At 37.5% G+C, this 13,226-nt stretch overlaps 2 protein-coding genes across 2 annotated transcripts in view; both read left to right on the top strand.

Moving 5' to 3' along the window:
- LOC141426780 (uncharacterized) overlaps positions 1-2,161 on the top strand; it is a 6,209-nt gene extending 4,048 nt beyond the window's left edge. Inside the window, exon 4 of the mRNA XM_074085989.1 lies at positions 1,970-2,161. Coding sequence (XP_073942090.1) covers positions 1,970-2,161 — 192 coding nt within the window. The remainder of the gene's footprint in view (positions 1-1,969) is intronic.
- Positions 2,162-7,265: 5,104 nt separating this feature from the next.
- On the top strand, positions 7,266-13,226 carry LOC141439543 (uncharacterized). Its single transcript, XM_074103837.1, has 4 exons — positions 7,266-7,466; positions 7,958-8,119; positions 9,316-9,543; positions 12,905-13,226. The coding sequence occupies exons 1-4, from the start codon at positions 7,371-7,373 to the stop codon at positions 13,070-13,072; spliced, it is 654 nt and encodes a 217-aa protein (XP_073959938.1). The 5' UTR covers positions 7,266-7,370; the 3' UTR covers positions 13,073-13,226.

Genomic DNA, 13,226 nt, shown 5'->3' with positions numbered 1-13,226 from the left:
TAATAAATAAAATTAAATAAATATCACGGGACCAATTCACACCATTGACCTAGTCCCAAAGTAAGCTTAGCAAAGCTTGTGTTATGGGTACTAAGCAACGGATAAATATATATTAGATATAGATACATACTTACATACATATTAAAACACCCAAGACCCGAGAACAAACATTCGTATTTTTCATACAAATATCTGCAACCGCCACGGGAATTCGAACCCGGGACCTCAAGCTTCGTAGTCAGGTTCTCTAACCACTAGCCCATCTCGTGATTTGTTTAAAATATTGAACTTTAAAGTGCAAATAATTAAAATCGACCCCCCCCCCCCCCTCTAAAATCTAAACCGGTGGGTGGAAGAATTTGAAAAAATTCAGGATGGTAGTAAGTATATCAAACTTTCAAAGGAAATTATAACGGCTATGCTTGAGAATTATTAGTCGTTTAAGTGTAAATAGCAGCCTAAGGTATAAAATATACCTACCTAAACGTGGAATATTCCGTACAAGATACGAAATCCTTAGAAAAAGTATTACTTGATTTTTGCGTAATAGCTACGGAACCCTATTTCGAGCGTGTCCGCACGCTCTTGGCCAGTTTTTTTTAAAAAATCTTGTACTTTACCATCACATCCACATGTTGAGAAACTATTCTTATAAATCATGTCAGATTGTTCTATGTTTTCAACAAAAACCCTTCATAGATAGAGACCATATAGACTTCACACCTGACTAGGTATAGCTTTTAGTAGCTTTGAGTATTTATCTTGATAAATATTCAAAGAGTTATAGGTATTGTTCGATCGAACCACAAGGGTTCCAACTTGTACTCTTAACACTACATATTACGCCTTGGTTGCGACCTCCTTTCAAATGTTCTAGGTTCTGGGTACCGTTTTTGCAAACTATCACTCGAAAAAGTATCATTCGAAAGCGTTTAGACGGTTCTTGTCACATGTGTAAATAAAACTTTACATCTGTTTTCGATAACGATATTACTCTGTCAAATTTATTGTCAAAATTTTGTAACGGCGGTTCCGGTCGGTAAAAAATTATAGTCTAAACTAAATATTATATATTTAAATTAAACAACATTGCCGCGAATATGTCGGATAAGAAAAGCGCTAAAAGTATACAAGTACAAGGGAAGGCTAAATCCAAGAATAAAGGCAATGAAGGGGCCCCTGTCCTTTTCTGTGCAATATGGTACCACCAACGTACCGGATCCAGGAAAAGCGCAGACAATCCTCCATCCAAGAAAAGACGTATTTGTTTTGAAGGTAACAATTCATTTCATTACTTTGACTTGTTGTACATCTGAGATTTTTGAACCGATAATCTAAATTACATTTTCAATTTATCTTCATCGTAAGAAAACTGGAATACACCTGCTAGGCAGTGGTATGTGTGAAGTTTCCAATGTGCTCTAGACCTGTATCTAGCAGAACTTAAAGGTTTCGTCGTGGGCGAAGATCACGACTTTTTCTTGCCAAAACCTTGTTTACCTAGAACGTGCACATGGAACTAAAGTAGCGTCATATCACACTTGTCCTACCTACCCATGGTGGTTCCAAAATTACTTAGCTTGATATTCTGATAATATACTGCGCGGCAAAAAATCTAGCCCTCAAATGTAAAATGGGCCGAATTTTGTGCCGCTGAGTACTACCCTACTAATTCAACGGAATCATAAATGCGAAAGTTTAAGTGTATGTGTTCCTTACTCTTTCACGTTAAAACGGCTAGAAGGGTTTGAATGTAATATGCATGATAGATGGGTCTTGGCGTACTTTTTATTCATGAACTAAGTCTTATTTATTCAAAGATTCCCACGGGATTTAAAATCTGGAAATCTCAACGGCTAAGTCTGGAGACATGAAATTAGGCACAAGCATTCTTTATACAGCGTGGGTAGGTAAATGAAAACCAAAATGTTACACAATTTTGTGTAGTAACTTTTTCTTTCGTCTGAAGGTCGCAAAAGTAGGGGCAATGGGTGATCGACGCTGCAAAATGGAACTTGAAACTGGTGACACCGAAAGGTATGGAAAGAAAGGCCGGGGCGAGTCGACACGAGGGAACCCAGTGCGATCCGGAGCCTTGCACGTGCTGCTGCCAAAAGTCCAGGAAGCCGAAGAAAAGGAAATAATTCTGAAATATTTTTAACCAATTTTTTCAGCAAAACATAATCCGACTGGACGTGTCTGGCATCATAATAACAAAATTTGTTTTGAATACTGCGTTTTATAGTAAATTCAGTAAAATATTAATCTTACATCCAACCCTGAATTTTGCATTTCCTTGTAGTAGTTATTGTTCAACGCATTCAGTGTTGACGACATGTACATGCGTTCTTGACTTTCGCGTAGAGCCTTTCATAATTTTGCATCCATTTGAACCACATGTGCGTTTGTGGGCCCTGAAGAAGTGTCCGAGTTAGAAGCCGGCAGCGAATGCGTTAACAGGTTGAGCGCGAAGCGGGATCTGCAGGGCTACTACGAATTAAACTCGAAACTCGAAGTTCGTGTCGTGCGGACCCTCTGACACCTACACTATTTAATACGAGAGCGAGAGGGACCGCATGACGCGAACTTCGAGTTTCGAGTTTTCGTAGTAGCCCTGCTGAAACGTCTTGTCTTTGTTTCGCTTGTGGTGCGGCTAGAAAAACGAAGGGTTCCGTTCCGTACGTATAAAACATAAGACATTAGAAAAAAAACGGCAAAAACCGCGTTTCCTGTATGGGAGCCCCCTTAAATATTTATTTTATTTTAACTATTAAATTTATTTTCATAGTGAACGAATATACAAATAAATATTTTGTGAATATTTCAAGCAATACCTGTTGCCATTATTAATATCGAGCAACAAATAAATGACACGGTTGTTGTATGGGTGCCCCCCTTAAATATTGTTTTTTTTTTTCGGTTTTTAGTATTTTTGTTATAGGGGCATCATCTGTGAAAATTTCAACTGTCTAGCTGTCACGGTTCATGAGATATATCGGATATAGCCTAGTGACAGACAGTGGAGTTCCCGTTTTTTTATTTGGGCACAGAACCAAAGAGAATATAGCCACTACTCTAAAAAGGTCTCTAATCAAGGGCACTTTACATATATTTTTCAGCTCCATTTCCCACAAACTGCACCCAACCCGCGCGAAGCCGGGGCGTGTCAACGTAGAGTAAATGCATTTTTGGTTAGATTGATATTTTTAATTTCGTAATATCTTTTGAATGGAATGTCCGATTTGAATAATTCAAAATAAATCTAGTTATTGAAATCGTCTTGAATATGAAATTATTTTTTTGGATAAGTATAAATAAAAAGGTATGGATAACATAATGGTCTGATTTTAGTCGGCATTTCCGTCAACTTTTAAGATGTAAAAAATTGTTATAGAGACATAGCTACAATAGTTGGACATATTGGTATCGGGAAGTTTTTTGTAGATATTGATATATTCTTTAGTATCGTACAACATTTTTAGGGTTCCGGAGCCAAAATGGCAAAAACGGAACCCTTATAGTTTCGCCATGTCTGTCTGTCTGCCTCTGTCCGTCCGTCCGCGGCTTTGCTCAGAGACTATCAATGCTAGACAGCTGTAATTTTGCACGGATATATATGTAAACTATGCCGACAAAATGGTACAATAAAAATTAAAAAAAAATATTTTTTAGGGTACCTCCCATAGACAATAATGTGGGGGTTTTTTTTTTTCTCATCCAACCCTATATTGTGGGGTATCGTTTGATAGGTCTTTTAAAACCATTAGGGATTGCTTAGACGATTTTTCGATTCATTGATTTTTTGCGAAATATTCAACTTTAAAGTGCAAATTTTCATAAAAATCGAGCGTCCCCCACCCCCTCTAAAATCTAAACCGGTTGGTGGAAAAATTTGAAAAAAATCAGGATAGTAAGTATATCAAACTTTAAAGGAAACTTTAACGGCTAAGTTTGCTTGAGAATTACCTATATTATTAGTAGTTTTACGCTTAAATAGCAGCCTAGGTATAAAATATACCTAAACTTGGAAGATTCCGTATAAAATATTAAAAACCTTAGTAAAATAGGACTTAATTTTTTCGTAATGGCTACGGAATCCTATTTTGGGCGTGTCCGACACGCTCTTGGCCGGTTTTTTGTTTTATCATCAAAAAAGTCAAGCGATGCGATGAAAGATGTTTTATAGCAACTTTCTTACACTTTGTACAATTCGCAACAAACATCCAAAGATACAAAAATCCAAACTTTCCTCTTAATTAAATTACCTAGTACCTGTAGATGTAATCTAGTAGCGAAATTCTAGTGGTCCGGCCAGGATCACCTTCGCAGGATGAAACTCTTCTCTAGTAGCGAAATTCTAGTGGTCCAGGATGAAACTCTTCTTCTTTTCAATGCCATCGACTTGTATGTAACTGGGTACTGAGACTGTATTGCTTAACGTTTCTGACACTCGCGATCGCAATCAAATGACAGATTTCCCATACAAAAACTGTCACTTGATTGCGATCGCGAGCGTCAGAAACGTTAAGCAATACAGCCTGTGGTTACTGGACGGGTAAGTAGTTAGGATGACAATGCAAGCATATAGTTATAAAACTGGCCAGAGCGTGTCGTCCAGCACGTCCAGGATAGGTTCCGTAGCCATTACGAAAAAATCTAAATATTTTCTTAGGATTTCGTATTGTGTACCGAATCTTCCAAGTTTAGGTATATTTTATACTGCTATTTACTATTAAACTACTAATAATTCTCAAGCAATCTTAGCCGCTATAATTTTCTTTGTAAATTTGATATTTACCTACTACCATTCCGATTTTTTTTTAAATTTTCACCCAACAGTTTAGATTTTAGAGGGGGGGGGGGGGGGGGACGCTCGATTTCAATGAAAATTTGCACTTAAAAGTTGAATATTTCTCAAACAGATCACTGCAAAGAAAAATTGTCGTAGGAACCCCCCCAATGGTTTTAAAAGACCTATATCCAACGATACCCCAATATAGGGTTGGTCGCGTTGGTCGAGAAAAAAATCACCCCTACTTTACGTCTGTGAGAGGTACCCAAAAATTTTTTTCCTGATTCCGGAGCCAAAATGGCAAAAACGGAACCCTTATAGTTTCGTCTAGTCCGTCTGTCTGTCTGTCTGTCCGTCCGTCCGTATGTCACCACAGGCATTTTACTCGAAAACTACAAGATGTATATTAATGAAATTTGGAGTACAGATGCCTTGTCAAAGCTGCTATTTAGTTTTGTAGATCGACAGCTCTTTTGAAAAGATAGTACGGTTTCTCAAATACTTTTTTGATTAAGTGAAGGTTTCCGGAAATAATCGCTCCCAGAGTAGCAAAAATTGTGTCCCTCTATCTTGTAAACCGTTTGTCCAAAAAATATGCAAAAATATGGAAAGGTAACGCTTAATAAATACTTTCAACGAAAATTGGTTTCAACATGATCGGATATAGGTACCTACCGTTTTTGAGTTATTGCCGAAAAACTGTGCTTCTCAATAAAAGGACGTAAGCGCCGTGAAGATACGCTCTTTTTCTGGTAATAGATTTTATGACTGTAGTAGTGTTTTAATTGTGTTATGTTATAACGCACATAATATTACTTGATTTTTTCGTAATGGCTGCGGAACTCTATCTTGGGCGTGTCCGACACGCTCTTGGCCGGTTTTTATTTATCGTACCAGTTTGTCGGCAAGACTGATATGTATATTTATGTCAAATTATAGCTTTCTAGTACTAAAGTACTAGGTAGCGGTCTCTGAGCTTACAGACAGTCAGACGGACAGACATGGCGAAACTATAAGGGTTCCTAGTTCACTACGGAACCCTAAAAAGTACAGTCAGCAAAAAAGGTAGTATTAAAATTGATTAAAAAAACATTATTTCGCTTCATTTTGCATTGTTGTAGGTTTCACTTTTTGGTTTTCAAACGATATTGAACGATTGCGGAATGATATCCAGCCAAGGTTCCAGATACAGTAAAAAAAAAATGTTAACTGTTTATTATAAATCAGAACAACATTACAAAATTGTATAATTACTAGCTAATAATCTTTATTAGTAATAGTCTTCTAGTGTCTAGTAGTGTACAGGTGTGAAAAATGTCGGCAACGCTAATGCGAGTCCCCTGAAGTTGTTCCCTCTATGCAAGCTCTATGCAAGCACCTTTAGAACGAAACCGACATAATTCGAAATATTTACAATACTAAACTTTGTATAAACAAAACATGATTGAGTTCAAACTCAAAAAATGAGAACATTTTGAATTGTGTCAGCGCAGAGAAAAATTTTCACTGACAAACAAATTAAAAGTTTTAGATCGTGAACCATGGATGCGTTACTTCCACTTTGTTCGTTACATATATATGGAACACTAGTTACGAAGTGGAAGTATAAAGGCGGCTGCACAGGTGATTTTGAGGCCGAATAAAAGTAATTTAATTTAGCATGAGTTTAATAATATTGGTGTGATGTTGTGCCGAAATGTAAATTACAGCTATAAATTAACAATTTAATGTTGTTCAAACAATTAATGATTATTACAGGTTTATGCTTGGGGCTTTTTGAGTGGGACTCTAACAACCAAATGTAATTGCAGCGTTCAGTTTTGTAACTGTCCTATTTTGATTTGATGCAATAATGTATTAAGGCTATATTATAATAAAGATGTGCAAGGATGTGCCAATTTAATGCCAGGAACTTATTTTAATAAATTAATAACCATACAAATAACTACCCTAGAAACAGCTAAAATTTTCTAACGAAAAGGACTAAAAAGTAACAAAGTGGAGATTTTTCCTTTGAATAAATATAAAGGACATTATATGGGATATTCTTCAGTTGTATGTATACCATAAATGTTCTAAACGGAATACATAAACACAAATAACATACAAACACTGTATAATAAATAATATTACTTTAAAAGTTACAAAGTGGAGTTCTGATCTGCAGAGTGGTCACCAATAAAATTTTTCTCATTTATATGTGTTTTGTAGTATTTATTTTATGATATTATGCAAATATAGAGTCTAAGTAATTAATAAAATAATATTTAAATAACTGATGAAAAAATCCTTTCGACTCCACTTGGTAACTGTGACTCTTCTCGCGAACCCTTTTAACAAGAAAAACGGATGTTTTTGCCCGCCCTTATAAAATTTAAGAACGAATATACGAACTCTTTTAAGTACTGATACAAAACATACCTTACGTACTCCTTGATTTTTACTAAATGTTTACTCTATGTCTGTTCTATGATTAGAATATTGACATTATTGTAACATGTGATGTAGAACAACTAAAAATTTTCCTTAAAATTAATATGTCTAAATTAAGTCTTTTTTGAAGTAATCAATATATAAAATGTCGGGAAAGGACAAGGGTAAACCAAACCCAGAAGAAAAGCCTAAAGCACGTAAACCATATGAAGAAATCGGGGCGATATTCAACGGAAATGAAGTAAGAATCATTTTACTTTTTCATCCTTGCCTTTCTAAGTGATGCTACAAACCTGAGGAATTCCGTCTACCACACTTGGAATCACAATCGTTTTCAACACTTTTTTCTTTCACACGGCCTGTGACACGGCGTAGAATGAGGGTAGAAAAATACGTTGAATGCAATCGCGACCGCCCGGGCGTTTGACATAATCAGATCAAATTACTTCTCGGGACCAGAGAAACTTAAGGGCGTCCACATACATTCGGAATTTCGATTCGAAATATTAATTTGGGATATCGAACGCAGTAAATATATGGACCACCACATACAGACAGTAGTTTTTCGATCGAACTTTTCTCTGATTCGGAATTCCGCATGGTGGCCTATGCGTTCAGAATTGAAATAAATGTACGTGTGTGATGTATTTACGAAATCCCGAATCGATATTTCGAATCGAAATTCCGTAATGGAAATGTGGTCGCCCTAAAACTGTCTGTTTTTTAACTAAGATAAAGATACGAGTACCAAAGAGCACCTCAAAGCCCCCGAAGCTGACACCATCCCAGCTGAAGTTGCAGCAGCAGTGCACGTGCGACGACAATGAGTCCATGTGCTCGGAAACCTGCGGGATGGGCGCCGGCGGAGCTGACGGCAACGCCCTTAACTTCCAGGTATCCCAACGATCTAGGGCGTGCAGTGAGGGTAGGCAGTGGTAATGCCGCCTACCCTGCTGCTGCTGGTGGTGCATGCGTCCGCGTACAGCTGCTAGCCTACCCTACCGTACCCTTTCCTACCCTCACTGTGTGCCAATGCCTACATACTTAACATTCCGTAACTTCCACTAACTGGTCAGTTTGGTTAGATCATAGTTCAGTTTAAAGAAGTATTTGATGTTCGTATGACACTGTCTTCATTTCCTTAAGAAGTCATCGGACTGTCTGCCAAATTAGGTCAGCGTGAGCGTTACTCAATATGAGACAAACTCTTCATTCGGCATTATTACGTAAGTTCTCAACATGCATGATAGCACCTTGTGGGCGTTGAAGGTTTTCAGGGAGGCGGTGCCAGTAAAATGCTCAGAAAAAGTAGGAGGCGTTAGTGAAGGGGAGCTTTAGAAAAAAAAACTCAGGGGTGGTGGGTAGATTAAGGTGAGAACATAATGGAACGTAAGCAATTTTTTTTTGCATTTTCTTACTCTTACCCTATTGCTCATAGCAAGCGGGACCCATACTTAAGGACATACTTGCTTAGCGAAAACAACTGAATATACAAAAAATAAGGAGCTGCTGAGGCACCGACTACAGACTTTATACAAGCTAGAAATTATCCAGTGATTCCGAAATTGTTCGTCTCCTGACAATTGAATATTTTATAGTTGCCATGTGTCCCTCAAAATCAACAGCAGTGTGACGTCAGGTTTATGCCTCTTTTTATGGTCTTACTAGCCTATTGCCCGCGACTCCGTCTGCGTAGAATTTGTCTATCTTTACCCGCGGGAACTATGCAATACGGTATTTGACTATTTTGTATATGTTTTATAAATTAAAACTACACAATGCCTGTTATATCAATTTTTAAGCTACCTTTACGAATAACAAAGTTATAAAGGTTTGAAATTCAAGATTAGACAGAGAAGACATACTATGCAATTTTCCGTATATAGGATAAAAACTATCCTATTATGGCCTTACCCCGGGACCCAAACTATCTGTACATCGAATTTCATCTAAATCGGTTCAACAGTTTAGACGTGATGAGGTTACAAACAAACAATCAAAAAAGCTTTCGCATTTATAATATTAGTGGGAAGACAGTTTTTTTTTAATTTTCTTTCATTATAGTAAAACATGTGCATTATCCCCTTCAGATTCCCGACGACATTTGCGAAGCTTTGACACACAGGACGCAGTTGAACTCTGAGCTAATTTACAGCAAGAAAGAGGCTCATGACACGATGTGCAGCGTGTGCAATGTGACTCCTAAGGATGCACCTAAAGGAGTCAAGGCTCAGAAAGTTTTACATCCTGACAAAGACGTGTTCATATTGAAAATCGGAAAGCAAACGGACGAGCCCAACCGTACAGGAAATATTGAGGTATTTTGCTCTTTATTACAGCTTATATTCATAGGTAGGAGTCTGCAAAATGTCTTCTTACATATTAATTATTAGAGATAAATATTGTTTAGGTGGTTTTATTAAGTGGCCAATAGTTCAGAAATACACATTTCAAAGACCAGTATTTTTTGAAAAAATATTAAACATGGGTTCCTCACTTATGCTGTTTTTGTAAAATTTTGTTAGTTATGTTCTTTTTGTACAAAAATAAAACAACACGGGCTTTTTTTACTTCACTATGTGCATTTATTTTAATGCTCACATCCGCTGCCATTGTCATCACTATTTACCTCTAGATACGACGATTCTTGACACGCTGGAGACAAAATAGATGTGTAGAGTTGATGGCTCGCTGGTTTGACCAAAAACTGCATCAATGTCTTCAAGTCGCGTGTGAGGATTTAGAAAAGTGAAGACTCTAAGCACGTTTTAAATTCAAGTTCTCAGGCATTTTCTTCCTATTCCTATTTATTTCCTTCCTTCCACTTAAAAAACCCCCGACACAAAAAAAAACGCCAAAGAAGATAACAAAAAATAATATAGGTACAATAAAAAAATTTAACCGACTACAAAAAACCATGAAGTAATTTTCTACCAGTCAGTAGTCGGTGCCTCAGCACAAGCCAGCAGGAGTGAACCTATATAGTCGTCTACTTCACTGTTCGTCTTCGATGTTTTAGACTTCAATCACTCCTGCTGTCTCGTGCTGAGGCACCGACTTCAGACTGATAGAATATTATTTTCATGGTTTTTGTAGTCGGTTCAATTTTTTGTTATACATTTTTTTCACGCTTTTTACTGTAAATAATCTAAGATACAATAGTTTAATGCCAAATGATCGACACTTTTTACGAAAGATTTCTTTTTCCGATGCAGAGACGTTAATTATTGAGGAGTCCTGGTGCTTCACCACCCGTTCCATTGTACCATATGCATTACGACGAGCATAAATTGCTTAGCAACTGTGTTAAAGTAATTGAAACTCAACCCGTGAAGTACTTGTTATTGAGTTGTACCTAGCTCTGTTGGTCAAATGTGGTACTCATCATCAGTTCCACTTCACCAAATGATTATTTTCAAGAGCAAATGTACAAGTTAATACTAATATATCCAAATTAGGCACCATAGGTGTTCCTACAATATTTGAAGAGTTCCCCCTATTTCCTTAGGATCCAACCATCAGATACTGATTTTATGTTTATCGGACCTAATTGAAGACATTTCTAAACGAATGAAAAAAAAAATTTCAAATCCCGTTTATCAAGTCGGTCAAATTTTCGACACTTAGAAAAAAAAAATATTACTAGGTACTTATGCTTAATTAATTTAGGCTAATTTTGCGGGAAATCTGCAGTCCCCGAGGGATAGTGATAAACAAATTCTTCGCAGATATAGAACAGCTAGGTAGTGCATAAGCATAATAATTATTTTTTACTTTTTAGTTGTCTTTTTTGGCGGCGTTTTTTCGTCGGTGTTTTTTTCCCGGGTTTTATTTTTATTTTTGCTCGCGTTTTTGTCGGCGTTTATAGTGTCGGGGCTTTTTGTTAAATTTCAATTTGTTCTTTATTTCATGTTTTTTATATGTTTGTCTAACCCAACACAAGGTAGGTACAGTCACCAGCATTAATATCTGCCACAGCGGAGCGTGCAAAAATATCTGACACGTCCTTCCGGCCCTATAAATAGAGTCGTTTCAGGTATTTGTGCACGCTTGTTGTGTCAGATATTCGTGCTGGTGTCTATACAGTCGAACAAATTGAATCATAACCCAGGGTTGGAACCTTTGTGTTACTAATGTCATGTCAAGGAAATCATAGTGAAATTGATTATTAAAAGGTCATTCATGATTCAATTTGTTCGACTGTACATTTTACATAGGAGCAGAGCTCGCCGAGCTCGGTTAACACCGAATAAATATAGTTGGCTGTGTATAAAAATATTTTAAGAGTTGCTCAGCCTGATATTAAGTAATATTGAAAAATAGAATGACTAATACACGTTTTTCTGACGATACTTAAAAGCGTGTTAAAAATGTCCACCACCGTGTAAAATCGTCTAAGTAAGGTTGTTGTTGTTGTTGTCGTGCCCTATCCACTTCCATTTCCGTTGCGCGATCTCTCGCTTTATCAGAATTTGGTGACATCGCTTCCATAGATCCTCGTTGCTGATAGTGTTCGGCCAAAATATGCGCAGGATGGACCTCAGGCATTTGTTGACGAACACTTGTAGCTTGCTCGTCAGACCCTTTGTCTCCTTCCAAGTCTCGCAGCCGAAGAGCAAAACAGACTTCACTATGGAATCGAAGAGGGAAACCTTGATCCGCCGAGTGAGCACGTTCGAATCCCACACAGGTTTTAGCTGGGCAAAGGCACCTTTCGTCTAAGTAAGGTGGTTGTAACTAAAGATATCATTTACTGTACTGGGCCATATTATGTACCTATATTTGAAGGTATTAGATACGCTCACAATGACAGGTAAGTATTCAGTTTCGACGCCTGAATATGAAGTGGAAGCGGAATGTGATCTGCTTTACGTTTGGAATTTGTAAATAAATCAACCCGCCATGTTACTACAGAAGATTTATTTTTAGGAATAAGTTTGTCTTAGTTCTCTATCTACTGTTGCATGTTTTATCATGCAGTGTAGAGATTTCACACATACATAAAATTTAGTTGCCATGCCATGCCCCGTTTTTAAAAAAGACGAAAAAGTGACTATGAGAGACCTGATGCGAGAGTGAGCATCAAATGCTATTGCCATTGCCAACTAGGAACTCCGTATTCTAGCATTACATAACCAAAGCGAAGGGTAACCTCCTCACTATTCTCCAAGAAAGTTTTCACGAAGATTCGTTACCAATCTTCAATTAACGACCAGGATCAGGAAAGTAGTGTATGTCAAAATTGTAGACAAAGGAGAAGATTAAGATACCTAGAGTTCATAAAGGTGCTGATAAACTTGAGCATTCCTTGTAACAGCTTAGAACATCGAGAATTCGCCGTTTATAAATTTGTCGAACCGATCAACGTACAGAGCCAAGAGCCAAGCATAGAGACAAACAATGCTACGAACATTTACTGTACACTCATTATAGGGAACGCTCTACTTAGTAAATGCTTGTCAAAAATGTTATTACTCTCGATGATATCTGACAGTTGCTCGGCAAAAACCTCGAAGCGAATTTACAGTCTTGTCGCTTGAATGATTGCTAGAACTCTCGCTAGAAGGTTCGCTAAAAGGCTCCGGTTTATTTTGTATGCTTTTAAAAAGGTTTACAAGTTTACAAATGACAAGTGAATGCTCTAGTTATCAGCACCTTAAAATAATATTGTCTTCAAAGGTGGAACTGGTGACGCCACGTGCCCCTGCTAAGGCGAAGCCAGCCACGCACTCCTGCAAGCATATCCAGTGCGAGGAAGACGACATCCCCTGCTGCATGCCGTGCCGCGCCTGCCGCGGCGTCGCGCCCAAGAAGAGAAGGACGCGCCGCCCTAAATGCTGCTCCTGAGTTAGACGCTTCTTAAGGCAAGAATATAACTTATACGGTATATCGTAAACAATGCAAACATTTTAGAATATCACGTCGTTGTCCCTTTGATTGTTGTAACTGTGTGATTTTGAAAAAAAAATGTTAACTTAATTAAATTACTCATCAAAAAGTA

The sequence above is a fragment of the Choristoneura fumiferana genome, chromosome Z (assembly GCF_025370935.1).
Source record: "Choristoneura fumiferana chromosome Z, NRCan_CFum_1, whole genome shotgun sequence".
NCBI lineage: Eukaryota > Metazoa > Arthropoda > Insecta > Lepidoptera > Tortricidae > Choristoneura > Choristoneura fumiferana.
The sequence above is the reverse complement of the archived record's forward strand: the minus strand, read 5'-3'. Positions and strand labels throughout refer to the sequence as shown.